The sequence below is a fragment of the Perissodus microlepis genome, chromosome 20 (genome assembly GCF_051167445.1).
Source record: "Perissodus microlepis isolate ML-2025 ecotype Zambia chromosome 20, ASM5116744v1, whole genome shotgun sequence".
Lineage (NCBI taxonomy): Eukaryota > Metazoa > Chordata > Actinopteri > Cichliformes > Cichlidae > Perissodus > Perissodus microlepis.
The window spans coordinates 29,891,477-29,910,987 of NC_140480.1; the positions used below are offsets into that span (position 1 = coordinate 29,891,477).

Here is a 19,511-nt window from a genome sequence, read left to right on the forward strand (position 1 = left end):
TGCCATGCAAAAGTTATAAACAACTCTGGCAAAAAAAGGAAAAAATATCTCTGTAAATTGCCTTCTGCACTTACCAAAGTATTTTCCCAGATTTTATTTCGCTGCATTCCTTATTTGCGGTAGTTTCCATCACATTCCACTGAAATCTGCATAACATGTTACCTTATTGAGACTTAATGTTGACAGCGAAAGGATGTGGCAGGTTAAGCTGCACTTGACCCATAATGACAGCATACTTTCTTCACAGCCAGTGAATAGAAAACAGACTTTTGCATCTTGCCATGTGCTGGTGTGCAGTCGCACATAAAGTGGGACACCTGGACACCCTAAATGTGTCTCTTTAAAGCCAGCCTCTTATGCTTTTCCTAATGCTCTGTCATTCATGCACATATATACGCGCTGTTACAATGGTAGAGCCAGTTTTTCTGTTCTCGACTTGGCTGTGACTACAGAAGTCTCACTCGTCTGCTCTTCAAATTAAGGGGCTACACTGAGGATTATCATGACATAAAGATTAATTTTTTAACTCTGACTGTAGTGAGGTCCATGAATAAAGACAAGGAAATCCACCTTTAATGAATCAACTCATCTATTTTTATATATTATGTACCTATATGCCATTGATTAACAGTACAATTATCCTTAAAAAAATCCAGGTAGCAGATCTTTAGTTTCCTCCTTTTATAAGCAGAATATTTCTAATTAAATGGTTAACGTGAAGACTGACAAACTTACCAGGAAGTTCTTGTGCTTTTCCTTATATCCTAGATGGCGATTGAGAAATATAAGGCAGATCTTTCGGCCCTGACGAAGACATGCGAGGAGATGAAGAAACTCTACTCTGACATACTGGTAATCCTTGAATTATTATTTCAATATCTCAGCATTAAAGACAGATGGTCCCCTGTCCCAGTAATGTCTAGATGGCCCTCTTCAATTATTTGTCATCTCATCTTCCCCATGCTACACTGGGAGAGTACATTATTTCAAGAATCCACAAGGTTACTTTGTTTGCACAGCGTGTCCTTGAGGGCTTCCACAAGCACATATAATGTATGTGATTTATACCTTATACCAATGATCTTAACGTCGTTTAAAACCCACCACAGCTGATTTGCTGTTTTGGAGTGTTATACCTCCTTCATTGGATAATTTCAGGAGGATTAGTGAACATTGGTTTCCTGCAGGCAGAAAGTGTGAAAGACAAGTTCATCCCGACCCTTAATGTGCAATGTCACGTTGATTTAGGATGCTCTACAAATGATGAAAAATGACGAGATGTTGGAGCACCCCTGGTGGGATTCTCATGTAGTTTTTTTTTTGAGGCATTTGTTAGCCCTTAAGGGGCGTACCATAAATTAAACATAGTTTTTGAGCTTCATACTGCTTCGTGACTCTTTGTATTTTGATGACATGTCATTTATATCTGAATGTACAATACATCCATTCGTACGTGAACCTTTTATGATTTAAGGGCTCTTATGTGTGGACTGGACTCTGGAAACGGTGATGTTCTTTAATGAGAAATGCACCTGCCTTAAAAGCTCTGGTCGCATCGTGAGATCGACCATAAAGCGAACACCTCTGTCACACATATCATCAGATTTAGTGGAAGCACTGGTCCCTGTGTATTCTTTCATCACATTGTCCATAAAAGAGAACCTTTTCTTTGCTTACTAGCCTGGTTAAATTAGGTTTTCAGAGCTCAATCCCACTTTTGACATCTTAACAGGGGCTATGTCTTTTTTTAAGGAGTCACCCACCAAAAACAATCAATACAAAAGCAGTGCCTATTTTCTCACCTTTCTCATATCTCTATGGACAATCCATCATCATAGAGTCCACTTACCCTTCCTTCTGTATTTGAGAGCTGAGATATGACGGCATGAGCTGTGAGCTTTAGGCCCGGTAGGAAATTTTGTTATACTAGAGAAACAATTAGATTCCTGTGCACTCAAAATATTTGTTCACAAGTAAACAAAGGTACCATTCAGCATTCCTCTAAATCCTTTAAAATAATCATCTGCATCGATTCCTTTGTGTTTGGTGTAGATTTTTATAAGAGATGGAAACAAGGGATCATTTAGTGCAGCGGTCCCCAACCCCCGGGCCTCGGACCGGTACCGGTCCATGAGTCGTTTGGTACCGGGCCGCGAGAGTTGAGGCTCAGGTGTGAAATGTACAGTTTTCAGGGTTTTTATCGGTTTTCAGCGTTATTTTGTTATCGTTTTTATCGTTTACTCGGTTTTCCTCGGTCTTTTCACGTGTGTTATGAATAAATTTTCTTTTTTTCGGTACCGGTACTAGTTTTATTTTGTTGTATTTATCCGCGACACCTTAAAGGCCGGTCCATGAAAATATTGTCGGGCATAAACCGGTCCGTGGCGCAAAAAAGGTTGGAGACCTCTGATTTAGTGTGTTTTACATGTAAAGGAGTGGTTTAACACGTTGCTGCGTCCTTGCCAGAGCAAGATGAGAAGACCAATACCACGTTCATGTTGTTGTATGGTAAATATGAAGCAACAGACAGCAATTTGTTGATGTAGCTTAGCACAAAGTTTGGACTCACAAACAACTCGTCTGGCTGAAGCCGTTGAGTCTGGCTGATTTTGTCTGGCACAAACTCTTTGAAACTCCAGCCAGGCAGATATTGTTTCTCCTTCATTTTCCTTCTGAGTCCTCACATTTGTCAAACAGCCGTTATGCTGTGATCACTAACGCAGTGTCTGAACAGGCTGGACAGTGAAAGCAGCACCTTTGTTGTGCAGGTTTTGAAGATACTTACAGCATAAAACACTGCAATAATCCAGTATTTATAATAATGGATTGCATTTATATAGCACTTTTCTAGGCACCCAAAGCGCTTTACAATTCCACTACTCGTTCACTCTCACGTTCACACACTGGTGCAGGCAAACCACAGTTGTAGCCACAGCTGCCCTGGGACAGAATGACAGAAGCCATATCGCGCCATCGGCCCCTCTGGCCAACACCAGTAGGCGGTAGGGTAAAGTGTCTTGCCCAAGGACACAACAACCAAGACAGAGAGACCTGGGGATCAAACCGGCAACCTTCCGGTTACAGATGAGCTTCTCAACCCCCTGAACCATGGTCGCCCCAGTATCACCAGATCAGAGAAAATAAGTAGATGGATCTATACTTTTTCAATTCTATGTTGTATTGTGTGAACAGTTAGCAGCAGAAGGAGAGGTAGCAAATCATTTGCAGTAGTCTGACTGCAAACAGTGGTCAGTGAGTAGGCAAATATTGAAAGGCACTTGGCTTTGCCAATTGGCTGCTCTCTGTCTTTCATTATATTACATCAGGGTTAACACCTGGCAGGAATTTCTTTTTGTAATTACTGTAACAAGTTGCTGTCAACTTGATTAATATCATGTCATGTCTTTTGTATGCTCCGCTCCGTGTGTGTGAGGATGCAAATACTAGCACACTTTTATATAAGAGCAAAGCACAGTGAAGACCCTGCAGGGCAGCAGTTAGCTTAACATTACAGGGAAATCTTTTACAACCTGATACAAATACCACAATTGGCACAAATGCTCTTTTTTGAGTACCCTTTTAAAAAATCTCAATTGAAAATTCAAGATCGTAGCAATTTCTAGGGCAGCCTTCAACTCTGGTAAGAAAATATAATTTTTTCAATATTTTTTCAATATAATATTCAATATAATATAATATTCAAGTAGACTTGACTTCAAGTCTACTTGTTTCGAATTATGTATGCTCAAAGAGAGGTCACCTTTTGGAGCCTAAAGCTGTGTCCAAATTCAAAGGCTGCATCCTTCGGAGGCCCGTTTGTAGGCCGATTCGTCACAGCGATGCAACAAAGGCTGTCCAAATTCAAAGAATCCTCCAAACGCGGCTGACAAATGCTTCCTCCTTTACCCCAGATTTAAAGGATGGGTCGGGTGTATCCTTTGTGGCCCACCATATCCCAGAATTCATAGCGCGGCCCAGCCAATTCCAGTTTCTAACAATGGCGGCAGCTACTTAGTTTTAATATTACTCTTATTAATCTTTCTGGGTCACAAAATAAACTTAACATATTTTCAGGTAAGAATGTAGCTGTGTAAACTTCAAATATCTGCTCGGGTTTATCAAGATATCACATATTTGAAAAAGTTCTCCAACGTTTTCGGAGCTGTCTGTTACCCAACAGCTCGACAGCTAGCCAGGGTTCAAGGCTCACAAGAGACGGTGAGATCACATCATTTTCAAAACTCCCGCGGTCTTTTGCTACTCAGGTTAAACATGATATATAAGTCACTTAGATAACTTAAAAATGTTATTGTTTGGTTTTTTCAGTGTTTTATTTGTTTGTAAGAAAAAAATGGTTTGGCTGAGATTACAGCTGAATAAACGTCAAACAGAAAACTGATTAAACAGAAGTGGGGGGTGGTAGAGAATTTACGCCAATGTTCTGCTATATTTTAGATAGCAAGGAGCAAACGACTGAGTTTATTAAAGTCCACCAAGACAGCTGGTGACACAGACCTGAAGGCTAGACCCCCCAATTTCACAGCCTCACACTTCCAGCCTTCTCGGTCTTCGGAGGACCCGGACGTTGTGGTCTACGTGGGCCGGGTCCTCCGAAGACCGAAAAGGCTGGAAGTACGAGGTGGCCAAGGAATTTGGACACAGCTTAAGATTACTAAGAAGCTGCTATGTGTTCTGCTCAGTTCAGGGTTGTAGTAGTAGTAAGTCAGTTCTTCTTGTCCAAATCTCACCCATGGCCACAAGAAGCTGGCTATTCAAGATGGCTCAACATGTAAAGTAGGTAATTTACCTTTTTGAAGGTCAGTGGCCTAAAATAGTAGTTACCTGAACTGGAATTGATGAAAACACAATTTAAAAATTTAAATTTCTACCTACTTTGTACCAAATTAACAACTCTAGGTGGACAAACATACTGAATTGGGGGGGAAGAATAGCGGAGTAGCACGAATACATTATTTATTGATGATTTTTAAAAATGTTTATTTGTTTCATTTTGTTTGATCACGTTTGGAAACCAATGGTTTCAAGTTAAGCATGCGGCTGCTTTGCTTCAATGTCATCACAGTGAGGAATTCAGCTTTTGAATTTAACAATGGGAAAGAATGAGCCAATATCCACAGATCAGGTTACATAAAACCTGTAAAATTTTTTGATTTGATTGTGCTTATGTGGAGGAAAAAAACTGTTTTAATCAATCCAGCTGTCTAAACAAGCCATGTATCTTTTTTGTAAGCTGCACGAACATGGATGACTGAAAAATCAATCTCCGGTGTGTCTCTGCCTTAAGAGAGCTAACTGTTGATGCTCACACCAGCTGCAGTTGATTTGCTCTCACAGCCTCTAGTTTGTAAAGGCTCTGGTCATGATCACTTAATCAATGTGATAAGGTCCAATGGATTTTTCCAGTTAATGTAATCCCACAACGAAGTTTAAAAACCAATGAGCCAGTTTTTCCACAGAGGCTTGCCGCTTCCTGTCAGGGAGGTTAGCGTCTAATTTGGGCAGGTAAGCAGGTCAATGGAAGGCAAGACTTCATGTGGTAGATATGCTTTCAGTGGAGCAGACAATGTAGCTGGATCAAAAGTGCAAAAAGTTGACTAAACTTGTGAAGAATGCAAAATGCATATCATGCATTTCTAATTTATACATAAGCTCATGTAGAAATTGAGAAACACCTCTTACATACTGATGTAACCCCAGCTGCAGCTTTTCATTTAATGTGCAGATATTAGAATCATATCAGTATCATCTAAACCTCAGCAAGAAAGCAAATAAGCATATTTTTCTAAATGAGGAACATTTTAAATGAACATCCTTGAACAATAAATCCTAATTTACCTCAATATTATCCTAAGACAATATTATACCTTATTCTTAACATAAATCACTCTTCCACTATTATTAAAAATGTTCTGGTGGTGAATCGGCTGTGGCCTTTTTAAAGTTTAACTAGCTGACCTTTAACTGCATTGTCCCCTTCAGGCAGGGAGTTATATTTTAATCATCAGGCAGTGCTGCTTAAATGTAGCATCATCCCTAAATGTTTGATCAAAGTTTGGAAGCTTGTTGTTAAGAATAAGCTACATCTGTCAATCCATTTATCCACCTGTCCGTCCATCTCTCCAATTTAGGGTGAGAGGTGAAGTACACCCTCAAAAGCTTGCTACTTTATTGCAGATAAATAAACTCTTCCTCATATGCTGTAGTTTTCCCTGGACTTTCAAAATTCAATTCAATTTAGTTTTATTTATACAGTGCCAAATCACAACATCAGTCACCTCAAGACAACGATCATATGACCCCCTATGAGCAAGCAATATGGCAACAGTGGGAAGGAAAAACTCCCTTTTAACAGGAATAAACCTTCAGCAGAACCAGGCTCAGGGAGGGGCAGCCATCTCCTGCCATTGGCTGGGGTGAGAGAAAGAAGACAGGATAAAAGACAAATGACTTGTCAAACTATGGGTTCTACAAGATCTTGCAATGCAACTTGTGGTATCAGGAACAAAGATGTTATCAGTAGATTCTACATGAAAGACTGTGATCTGCAAAAAATATGGCATTTGGGAAACTATCTTCCACATGAATGCAACGATTCCCAGCAGAACACTCCCAGAGTGTCACACTGCCTCTGCTGATGTGCCCTCTTACCATAGGTGCTTTCTCTAGTGGACAGGGATCAGCATGGGAACTTTCAATCAGCCTGTGGCATTGGAAGCCCATACAAAGCAGGCTGTGATAGACTGTATGTTGTAACATCTTTCAATCATTGGCAGAATTAGAATTTTCAGAAATTTGTGCCACAGCAGCTGTTTTGTGGTGGACCAGTGGTGGACTGGACCAGCCTTTTAGCTCTCTGGTCCTTTATTAGTACTTAATTTTCTTATAAGGGGAGGGGAGGAGATAGCTCAGTAAGTAGGATTACCGTAATACAGTATACAAAAAAATTATATTTCACATGTGTTGGCAGTTGAATAGGTGAACAAAACTGGCAGGAGGCAAGAAAAAGATAAATTCATGAAAAAAAGAAACAACAAAATACAGAGAACAGGGGAAAACTTGTACTAGTGCTAAGCACTAAAGCACTAAGATTTTCTGACAATAGGAAATAGTGGATGAACTGGGGTGATAGATGACTGGACTGGATGAAGGTGTGCCAAAAAAACTGAGCAAAAGAAAGATGTGAAACTGACAGAAGGATAAAGAGACCAAGAAACACAAAAAACAAGAAATCTAAGAAATAATTTCACTTGCTAAAGTCACTTAGATCATATTGCAAACCCATTTCTCTTTCTTCCACCTTTAATAACTGACTGGTCACTTTCTACATAATATATATATATATATGTATATCCCAACCTGTGACAGGTGCTATAGTTATAAGATCGTTAATGTTATTCACTTTACCTCTCAGTGGTTTTTAAATGGTGGTGCTTTTCATATACCTTATATTTGAAATGTTTTTTGTTGAACCATTCTCAGGCTATTCTCGTAGTCTTCTTTAAATACAAGACCACAGAGCAATCAAGCATCCTTTTTCTTACAAAAACAAAAAGAAAAGACCAATGTCATTTGAGGATTAACACAGGACAGTCTGTAGACACTTGCCCCACTTGTGTCCCATCCATGCTGGATCATTTTACTGAGTACTAAGACTGTGCCTCTGAAACTTCCTGAAAGTACAATAAACCCCTTCAGGAGGGCTGGAAAAATGATTAAGACTGACTGGGCTGTGGCGTAGTGCAAGGGAGCAGCAGGTTGGGGAAAAGGTGTCATATTTAGTCACATCTTGTCAAGGGGGCGGAAGGAGGGAATTCACAATGATGCCCTGAAATAGCCAACATGCAAATGTATTAAACATAGAAGCAGCTCATAAAATTTTGGGGCAGTTGATTTGCGGATGTCCCCAGACACTGGAAGCATGTTTTTAAAACCCCTTCAAGTACTAAATAAAAGGAGACATTTTATATAATATAAAACATGCACTCCAATTTTTCTAATACATAAAAGCAAAAATAAAAACATGAAGACTAGACTCTATCAGCTGTTTCACATTACCAGCCTCTTTTCATACAATGCACATGTTTAATCCACCATGTCAGTGAGACATGATATAAGAAAATCAATTCCACCTCAGCTCCTGCAGATAAAAAGTTTTAATATTGCTTCTTCGAGCACAGCTCAGACCTACAGGTTAAACATTATCCAAGACCCGCCTGTCGGGTGTGTAATGAACATTCCTGGGTCTGGTTTTGTAACTTCATTTGTATTAATAAAATCAACAGCAGGCATACTTTAGGTACGTTGATATTTTTATATAAGGATAGTTCAGTAGTATACAATTTACAATGGGGCGATCGTGGCTCAAGAGTTGGAAGTTCGCCTTGTAATCGGTTGCCGGTTCGAGCCCCAGCTCGGACAGTCTCGGTCGTTGTGTCCTTGGGCAAGACACTTCACCCGTTGCCTACTGGTGGTGGTCAGAGGGCCCGGTGGCGCCAGTGTCCGGCAGCCTCGCCTCTGTCAGTGTGCCCCAGGGTGGCTGTGGCTACAATGTAGCTTGCCATCACCAGTGTGTGAATGTGTGTGTGAATGGGTGGATGACATATTTATCCATATGGGTTAGTAAATTGATTTTATTGGGCCCAGCATGTATTTGTGAAAATACTCATAAATGTTCAACATGCACAAAAGACAAGGAAGCGAATCAGCTAAAACACTGTTGAGAGGATTAAACTTCTACACTTTACCAGGTAAAAGAAAGTCTTTTGCTCCAGTTATACATAATTTTGAGCATCCCTGGCAGACAGTGAAAAGTGTGAGGATAAAAGTATGCAAATAGACTAATCTGCACATCTGAGTGTAATATTTCATGGTGAGAACAGTGTTAACCATTAGCTAACATCTTCCTTTTGCTGCTGGGGACTTTGCTGAATCTTACACCTGTGTAACTGTTTCTACGAACTGAAAGCACACAGTAATACAAATACACTGACTGTCAGCTGTTACGCTTTAAGTATTTGGAAGAGCAAGGCTTGTATTACAGCGCCAGTGTAATTCTGGGTACATTTTTACATGATTTTTAAAACAATTCCATAAGAAATGTCCTCCTTCATTTTTATTCCGAAACAGCAGCCACTACAAATACTCTATGTCTTTAAATGTAGATCTTTGGATATATTTGCCATGGGAATTTTCTTATTTTAGTCCGAGGTCCTCCTTCATGAAGCTCCCAACTAATCTCAGCAGCAACAAGGTTTCTGCTGGGAAACCTAATTCCCCATCTACATAAATACAAACATGAACATTACATTTTTACATTGTCATTAAATCTACAGTACCAACAAAATAGCAGATACTATAAGCAACTAAAGATGGGATGCTACAGGGAGCTACAAAAACAAGGGCTGGCGTTAGTGCATTAGCAGAGCTAAAGTCATTAGTGTCAGCTCTAATGTACATGTTGTACATCTGGGTGAATATTAATGACTGAGTCGGCTGATAGCCACACAGCTGTGAATAAGTGTGAAGCATAAAATGATGCCAATCGCATTGTGAAAGCGTGAGCTAGCTAACTGTGGCAAATTGTATGATATTCCAACTGCAGTAAATAAGTGATAACAACGGCAAGCTCGCTTTTTATTAGGCTGAGTGAGATTTTTACACGCAGAGATATGCAGCTTTGCTTCAGCAGCTTGAAATGTGATATTTTTGGAAGTATATTTATTTAGTTTTTTGCTGACATGAGGTATAGCAATAGAGTCAAATGCCAGGTTAGTTCTCATATACACAGTCTTAGTGAATGGTCAGTGACCCAGTGGCAACCTCTAAATATGGCGGTACACAGTCACAAGGAAAGTGCTGAAACAAAGACTAGTAGTATTTGCCTTTAAAGTAAAAGACAAGGTTTCAAAAGGTGCGACTTTTACTTTGAAGACAAACTTGGATACACAGTTTCAATACTGCTCGGTGAATAGTATTTGTCTTCCATGCAAATGCAAGGAAACTGTGGCAATCGGGTATTAATTGAAGGGGGTTCTGTGTAGCATGGTATACCTCATTGCCACCAGTTTTACCTACTGATTGCAAGTGGCCAGTTCTGCCAAGTGTTCAGGGAACACGCAATTTTCCCTTGGGACCAGTGGTTGCTATGGGATTGCTGGCCAGTCTCTAAGACTGCATGACTGGGGCTTTAGTCATTTCTGACAGCTTAGCACAAAAACTGAAAAGACTTGATCATTAAAAAAGGTAAGAAACTCGCCTTCCGGCGCAGCATGTCTAATACTTAATAATTTGTAACGTCTTTACAAGAGCAAGATGTAAAGGAACAAATTCAATTAAGATGAAGCCCAACTGTGCTGAAGGCTGTTTCATATTATTAGTGAGCACATCCTGTGTGTGTTCAAGTCAGCTGTTTGGTGTGCGTTATAAGATTTATAGTACATAATATTTGCTTGTAAGTAAGCTTATGGTTAATTTCATTAGAGAAATTACACATTTGTAAAACATAACAAAAATAATACCAGGAAAGAGTAACAGCATATGGCTTTAGTCTGAACTTTAACCTGCACAGTCAACAGCATGCAGTCAGCAAATTAGTACGTTTAACCACTGTGACCCTTTGTAATAAACTTTGGCTTCAGAATGACTAACATTAGTAAGCCAGTGACCCTTTTAACCACCTAGGTCTACCTATTAATTTGGCAGTACATGTCTGCATCATTGTATAAGGGCACTCAAGGATTGGGATGCATGCTGAGGCAGCATATGAGCTAATTAAATCAAAAGACTATTGTTAAGAAGAACATGCGCGGGCCAGGCACCACTTCACAAATGAAAGTGATTGCAGTTGTTAATTGTAAAACAATTTTTTTACAAGCCCTGTGGTCATGGAAAATGTAACTGCTGCCACATTATTTTAATTTTATTTATTTATTTATTTATTTATTTATTTATTTATTTGTAAATCAGTAAACCTTTTTTTCTCTTCTGCATAGGTGAAATTCGGAGAACCGGCGGATCAAGACTCTCAGGAGCTCTTTGGCTTGCTTTGTCAGTTTGTGCATGACTTCAAAAGGGCACATGCTGAAGCTGTATGAGTTATAGAGTTATTGCACAGAGTACTTACATTAGTGAGGGCAGAGACTGCAGTGTTGCTTACTAAATGAAACTGATCCATCTTTGTTGTGACAATTATAGAAGTTTGAGGTACAGAACTATATGACACAGTGTAACTTAATTAGTTTTTTCAAACTGATGGTTTGATTTAGTTTTTTAAAAAAAAAATATATATATATTTCCTGAGTTGTACAGATATTTTATTAGATAATGGACAATGCATTCATTGTAGCAAATCCTATCCCTGGACAGCCTGACAGACTGACTATGTCACGGAAATCAATTTTGTGAATACAAACTGATTTATGTCACATCGTATCATATCATAGATTGGTTTGATTTGTGTTTACTGACATTTATTTTGAGACAAATCAGTAATGAAGGATGTAAAAGCCCTTGGTTGGAGCCAACACCCAGATGCTGAAGTGTGCTGTGAAAACTCACAGCTCTCTTTGCTGGCAGAAGCACAAACCCCCACCCCCTAAAAACAACTCATCAGAGGCCAGCGGAGGTGGGCATTCTTTGGGTGTGTGATTATTTTGAACATTCGGTTGTTCTTTGGTCGGGGACATTGCCTGTTCTGGTTCTCTGTTAGAAACTCCAAGGCTGGCTGTGATTCACATCTGCTATGTGAAAAAAAAACCCTAAAAACATGATCAGCAACATACATTTCGCTTTCAAACAGAAGAAAGGTCTTCTTATTGCCAGTTGGAACTGATTGATGTGCCTTTGTGTGTTTGACATTTTAATCAGTTAACAGAAAAAAACACTGTTTATACCCATAACTGTGAACGGTGGTGGCATAATGAAGAAGACCCCTCGCTGAGATGGAAAAGTTGCATATTTTTCCGTTCTAAAAGGAGAAACCAATTATTTTAATTAAAACTGTATCTGTAGAAACGGGTGATTCATTAGCAGGAAACATACAAAATGGCTTTATAAAATATTTACTTCATGCAGCTTTTTTTTCATACAGAATTGTAACTGGCTTTTGTGTTTTTGTGCTCTTCACATCATGCTCTTGTATTGCATTTGAAATCAAAAAGTGATAAATCTTATAACATTTAGCATATAGAAAAAAATCAATACTAAAAGTTATTTCAGATTATGTGGCCTTCTATTTTGTTGCTCTGAATTAGTTTTAGTTCTAAAAACTAAAAGATAAATATAATAACTATATATTTTTTTCTACCCTTGTTATAACCTTGTGCTTCTGCAGCTTTCATTCATTTAACAGACGTTTAACCTGAGTTTGGGTTCTGGGATTTAAAAGGCTGTGCAAAAAAAATCCTAACTGCAATGTAAATGATTGGACATTTTTTCCCAACTATTATTCCCTTCAGCCGTGTGACATCTAAGATACAGTAATGTGCAAAACTCTTGAGCCACCTATGTTTTCTTCATATTTTGCTTCCAAGGAAGCAGGTTTTCTTGGATCTTTTTAAAAGTGGTCTTGAGCAATAGCTCTCCAGGCTTTCTGAAGGTCTTTCAAAGTTTTTCTTTGGACAGTGGCTGCTTTTTCCCTCAGTTTGGTGCATTCCTTGTATCTGACAATTTTCAGAGGAATCCTTTTTTGTTTGTTTGTTAAGCCACTTAACACATCTACGAATCATTCAAGCATAAAAAAGACACCCAAGTCAAAGGATGAATGAGTGTTATGTCTACAAAATAAACAACTTAGCAAAGAACTCATTTAACACACGGTTTCTTCCCATTTCTTTAGTTGAATTATATTTCAATGTGGTGTACCTCATGTGTTTAAAGAAATGAAGGAATCTGGACAAGTGAAGGACAAAAGTAGTAGTAGTAGTCAGACCTAAAATAACTGTCTATGGAAAATAATGTTTTTAAGAAACATGAAAAATCTGACAATCCATCTACTGTCTAATGAAGCCTCATCAGAAACTGTGTCAGTGGAAAGGGTGGCTTTCAAGAAGCCATTTTTAAAGAAGGGAAACAGGGAGAAAAGGCTGAGGGGAAGTGTCACAATAGCTTAATTTTTCAGCATAACAATGATCTTAAACGTCTGTTAAGGTTCTCAGTCATCCAGGTTACTGTAGTCTAAGGAGCTTGGAAAGAAAAGCATCTGGACTTCTTTAAGTAGCTAGAAGACGTTCCACCTCTCATCCGAGAAGCTTCTTCAGTTCTAGGGTCAAATTGTGGAGAGTCCCAGATGATCCAAATGATCTTAAATACACAGCCAGTACAGTGAAAACATACATGGACAGAAAAGCTTACACACTATCAGTCATGTATTGACCTCGCCAAAACAAAACCTGTGGAATCATCTTGACAGAGAACAAAACAAAAGCAGCCAACACCCAAATAAGAGCTTTGAATAACTATTCCTGAAGACTAAAAGAATGCTTGTTTAAATGAGTTCAGGCTATGTTGAAGAATAAATGTCGTCATACCAAATATTGACTTTCAATCAATCTCTGTTCTTACCTTACACACTATATTTACACGGATGATTGCGCATGTTTTCCTAAATCACGGGCCTATTTCCCATTTTCTTAGCAAAGTATAAAGAAATGAGGTGGCTCAAGACTTTTGCACAGCGCTGTAGAACTAAATTCTGTTTACAATATATATAAGTCTTAAATCCTGGTTTAAGCGAGGCACTCTTCACCTATGAACTCCTGTGGAGAAAGTTCATTAACAGCCAGAGCAGCGCCCGTGTGAAGGTGTTCATTATTCATTTTGTTGTTGCTGCTGCAACAACAAACAATTTGGCAACAGTTTTCCTTCAGAAAACAAAGCTTCACATTTGTTTCAGACTCCGTAATTTGTACTGCTTGAATCCCTCAGACCTACTTTCTCTCCTCTGACTGTTTCCACAGGAGGAGGCATTGTTACAGAGGTTTGTCCACTGGATCACGGTGACTTCCTCCGTGTTTGTGCACTGCGGTGACATGGTGTAAATCCATTTAAAATGTTAGCAGAGGCACATGCTGTGAAAATTTGTTTTGTGGTGCCATGTTGGACCGCAGTTCTATTTTGGGAAAGTTGAGTCTGAGTACGCCGCCTGTTTAATTGGCAGCAGAGGGAATAAAACAAATTCGCATTGGACCAAAAGTAAACTTGTTCAGGGTCACATCTCGGCGGCTTCTGTGTACCTGCCTAAAACTTTAAAGCTGCATTAATCAATACTTTATGTTAATACTGGATCAAATGACTTTCTAATGTGAAACGTGTCACTTATATCAGAAACCTTCTGAGAATTATCTCCACAGGTTTTAAGGGCTTACATTGCGAGGAAAATGAGATGTGTGAGATCAGAGTAACAAGGGAGAGTACAGGTGTGTTTTAGATCAGGGTGGAAGCTATGATTATGTGCAAGCCTTTCTTATCAAGAGATTAAAAACTGTCTGCTGGCATACTAATCTGATAACCCATCCCCTTTTGCCCGAGAACTTAGCCCCTGGGGATTGTGGCCAATGTTTGGGCTTCCAGTGCTGCCAGTGGATAGATTAAGACTTCCTGTTCTGAGTCATGGTTTATGAAAGCACAAACATTTTTTTTTTTAAAGCTCATAGAAAAGGTGGTTCTAAGAAACTGAGAGACTCTGTGTTGGCATATAGTAGACACTCCAACACGTTCTCACTACCAAAGCATAAAATTTTATGCTAGGTGACAAATCGTCGATATATTACGCTTCCGGGGACCCAACACATCCCTATATTACGAGATCAGAAAAATGAGGAAACATGCAAACACTATCTAACGTCATTAAAGTGCTGGTTAAGGTTAGGGATAAGGTTAGAGTTAGGGCTGGAATACACGTGAATTACCATGGGAGCGTCATTCTACTGGATTTCATCCATAACCCGACGCGTAGCATAAGAATGCGGCCGCGTCCACCTTTTGTGTTCCTCAGAAACGCCGTGGGACTTGACAAATCGTCATTATTTTACGCCTCTGGACACTCTGAGCTGAACACTCACAAAGTATACCTAAAGTTTAGCCTGAATTATTGTCGGTCTTTCAGCAATGAAATCTTGTGGACTTCAATAAGACTTCAAACCAGTGATTGACAATGTGAACCTATTAGAGAAACCTTACTGTTGTCACAAAGTGAGAAGCAGGGTCATTTTGTCATAGACTTCTATTGTGCAATGGCATTTAGTTTGTTTGTTGGATTATTTACTTGTTTTCTTATTACACTCAAACCCTTTAAGCATTTACTCTGTAAGTCATAACACACACACATCCAACATGATGGGGCTTTAACAGCTAAGTGCAATATAGTTTTTTAAAGAATTTCTGCTACCTAAATACACCTGAAAGAAAGGTGAACATTAAAAAAAACACAGAAACTAGCTCTGTGCAAATGGTAATAACAATAATTTCACTGTGGTGTTAAAAGGTTCTTGTTCTGCACTAAGAGGGACAAAAACTACGATTATAGGGTTGGGTTTTTATAATGATTAAGCAGCAGGCATCGCTGCTAATCAAAGTTATTTTTACACAAAAATTGTTGTGTCCAATGAAAGCACACGAGGCAGGCACTCTTGAGTCACACGGCCTAAACAAATGCCTGCTAATGATCGAGAGATACATGCCGTGCATTTAATCACACTTTGATAAAAATAAGTGGTTTGAGAGTTGTTGTTTTTTTCTGCATGTTAAAAAAACTCCACACACCTGAAAATCCAGGTTGATAATAGCATCCCATTTCTCCACGAAGGAGAATCTGAAGACATTTCGCTGCTACCCTTTAAGTTTACAAGGTTCAAGACTCAAAAGAGCACTGAATAGTGTGTCTGGCTGATATTGATTTGGAGACATATACTCCTAAATTGTTGATACAACCCCAGAAAAATATCCTTAGACAAATGTTAAAAGATTGCTGACAGACCCAGGCGGCCTCTGTTAGTGACTGACAGCTCAGATCCCTGATCGCCTCTGGCCTGCTCTCTATTTTATTACTTTGAAAAGTGGCATATTTATGCTTAATTAGTTTTATATTATATGCAATGACAAATGAACATGAACTTTTCTGAAGAGTAACAAAGTGGTTCCTTGTGTGCGACAGGGCTGTTCAGAAGTGTCAATACAGTAGCTTAAATTCAGAGTACATTCACTCCTTTTGACGACTAATTAAGTTCCTTAGAGACATTTTTAAAGACCCACTGGTGGGACTTTTTTTTAAATTTATTTTTCCATGTCTGATAATGTAACAATTTAAGTCCCCTATAGACAGCATTTGTTAAAAAGGAAACAATTGCTGTAAGGGACAGGTAAAATATTAATGTGATTTAACCCTATAATACCCTTTGTATCATATTTGCTACATGAGTTTCTGAGACCTCTATCTCATCAACAATATATATACTTGCCATAATTTCAAAATGTTATGGACAAAACTCTTTTTTGGCCTAAAATTAACATTGTTGTTAAGAAAAAATTGCCAAAAACACCCAATGTATCAAATGCGATACAAAAAAATGACGAAACGTTTCTCCCACTGAAAACGCTACATCCAGATGAACAGAATCAACCTTTTGGGATTTACTTACCTGGATGATTGAGCATGCATAAAGACAAGGGTTAATAAACATCTCAGTTACAAAAAATCTGAATTTTCTGGCTATTTTTTGATGGCTGGGTCCTACTGGGTTAAGCATTTGTAGAAACATCTTCTCATCTTTAGGGTGAGTTTAATTGCACCGTGGTCTGCTGAAACTGATGAAAAGTGTTTTAGATTCGTCAGGTTTTTCTAACACTGAATTACTAAAGTTAATCTCTGCCTGACACTGATTTACAACATGACACGTTTGAGATAATGTTATGTGTGTTCCATTGTGAAGGGCTTTTCACAGCAGGAGCACGGCCGTCACTACTGATGGGAACAGCAAGGTCAGACCCAGGTACTCTAATAGCTGCTGGTGATTCCCCCCCTCCAAACACGACTGAGTGAAAGACAGAGGCTGTATACAGTTATTTCCGAAAAATTGATTCTTTTTCCACAACATTTCCACATTCAAATGCTTCTTCAATCAAATTTACAATTATGTCCCAGCGAACAAAGAAAGGGCCTTGAGTCTCTTGACCTTGGAGGTCTTGGTTTTGTTCCGCTGGCAGAGACACTTGAAAAGATTTTTCGTGGATATCCAACAAAATATACAATAATTCATTTTCTCGAAAATAATTTAGAAATCATCGTGGCGAGAAAGTGAAAGAAGGATTATGAGAGCAATCATGAGTTCCACTTCTCATAAAAAGCAGAAATTCTAATTCAAATAATTCACACTGGAGAGGTGACACAGACGAACACGAATCTCTGAGAGAACATCCACACAGTCACTTGTGTGCACAGCCTGCGCAAAGATAGCTTCAGCTTTAAACTCGGTGACTGGATGTTTACGTGAAGACTTTACCTTTGGCTTTTTATTTAAAGAAGTAGATATATTCTGTGATCATTTAACCAGGAGACTTTTCATGCCGATCCAAACTATCGAGGTGATCCAATTGTGAGTCATGTGGCATTGCAAGAAACATTTACTTCTAGATACAGGCCCACTCAAATTCACCCTCTGCTTTGCATCTCAGTGGCAAAGTTACCTGACAGTGTTAACCTATGTGGGAATGGAGAGTGCAAACTACAGGAAGCTACTGTAACTCGTTAACTGTGTGTCACCGACATTTTTGTTTTATTCACAATGTGTAAACAGCTTCATAAACAGGGGGCGCTTTGAGGACACTTATGAGACAATAACACATCGGCTTATTTTTAATAAACTGTGTGAACTTGAAATTCCATTAACAAACAAGCCAACAGGTCTGCTTTAGTAAGCAGCCAACAAAATCATTAGCCCAGGGAGGTTTTCTTTTTTGTGTCCTTCTTAATGGAATAAAAAGGAGGCGGATATGGATAGGATTTTATTGATGCCAATGCCATTATTCGTTTCAATTCTTTATTAAGAATTGAAAAGGGAGAGCATACAAGGCTTTCTGCAGAAACATCACTGCTGTTTCAGAACTATAGTCATTTATAAACACAGTTCCCAATTTTTAGAGGTTCTAGTAAATGCAGTTTTTTTCTTCGCCGCAGCAGATCAGCTGACTCCATCTTACCTCATCCTCCTGTTGTCATACCAAGCGTCTGTGTGTCCTCCTGCACTACATCTTCTGTGTAATCTGCCTTCATCTAATCATCCTTTATCTAATATATGAACTGCCCGTCTCAGCTTTTCCTTTAACTTTGTTTCCAAACAGCTTAACCTGAGCTGACCCTCTGACATACTCATTTCCAATCCTGTTCGTCCATTGGTCATTCCCAATGAAAATCTTATGTTAACCCTTTAAAACTTTAACCATGGAATAACTGCCAGAAATCTTTAATTTTTTCATAATGGAGTGTTTGTTGAACCTTTAGACAAAATGTATAAAAAAATATATATCAAATTTTAATCTGCATATATGAGTTTTAATTTGTATCACATTTGCTACATTAACCATATTTTTGCAATTTAGCTATTAAAAAACTGTCAAATTTATATCATTTTTTGATGATGCAGAAGTCTCAAAAACTGTATCAAAACTGTATCAAATACGATATGCTTGGCTTTAAAGGGTATCCGCTTCAATTAAAGATGAGAGTATGCACTTTCATCAAGTCTTTATTTTTTGAGAACAAAATAGAGACCTATTACTTTAAATTAAAATTACATAAAGATTAAATTTAATTTAAAAAAAATATGGCACCTAGGCAGCTGATCCGTCTCTGACATTCAGCATTTGTATTATTATTAATAATAGTTTGGGGAGAAAGTAGCATGAAATGGGATTTTTACAACATTCACATGCACAGATGTACTTTGAATATTTAGCTCACTGAAGCTTGACTATACACAGCACATTCTCTGACTTTATGCTGATCATTTGTATCTGCAGTTGCTTTTTTCATAATCTCTATAAAAAGATATCTGCATACGAATATTTAGAACTGAGCAACAGAGTACAGAAAGTTTTGTGGTTTCTGTTTATACTCTGAGTTGACGAAACATGTTTAAGAAGGCTAATGAAGCTTTATTTTAATAAGTGCTTTTTTCATAATGTATCTACATTTGTTAACAGTGACTGTTGGTTAAAACACAAATCATTTGCCCAAATATTCTGCTGATAGACCGGAAGCCCTGAAATATTGGACAATGCCTCCAGAGACCAAACGATGTTTTCTTCATAATATGATACACTGGAGTTGTATTTCACAGTTCTTTATTAAAATTTTCATCATGCTAAAGTAACCCAAAGCTCCTTTTAGTTCATAAATTCACTTCAGGTATTAATGGCTAAAGTTGGAGTCTCGGTCTGTCAACAGAAAATCCGGACAACTTTGCTGCCAAGTGAAAAATTTCAAAGGAAAGTGGTTC

General features: G+C 38.5%; 1 protein-coding gene across 3 annotated transcripts in view; it reads left to right on the forward strand.

Annotated features, from left to right (window-relative positions):
* The window catches only part of LOC146364845 (uncharacterized), a 49,910-nt gene extending 38,466 nt beyond the window's left edge, over positions 1-11,444 (forward strand). For 2 of the 3 annotated variants that reach the window (XM_084916127.1, XM_084916126.1), the window contains exons 16-17: positions 769-852; positions 11,013-11,444. In XM_084916127.1, the coding sequence (XP_084772253.1) occupies positions 769-852; positions 11,013-11,114 (186 nt within the window). In that variant the 3' untranslated portion in view covers positions 11,115-11,444. Of the gene's footprint in view, positions 1-768; positions 10,919-11,012 lie in introns of those variants that run through there. The other variant, XM_084916125.1, reaches the window with a different exon arrangement.
* The last annotated feature ends 8,067 nt before the right edge of the window (positions 11,445-19,511 follow it).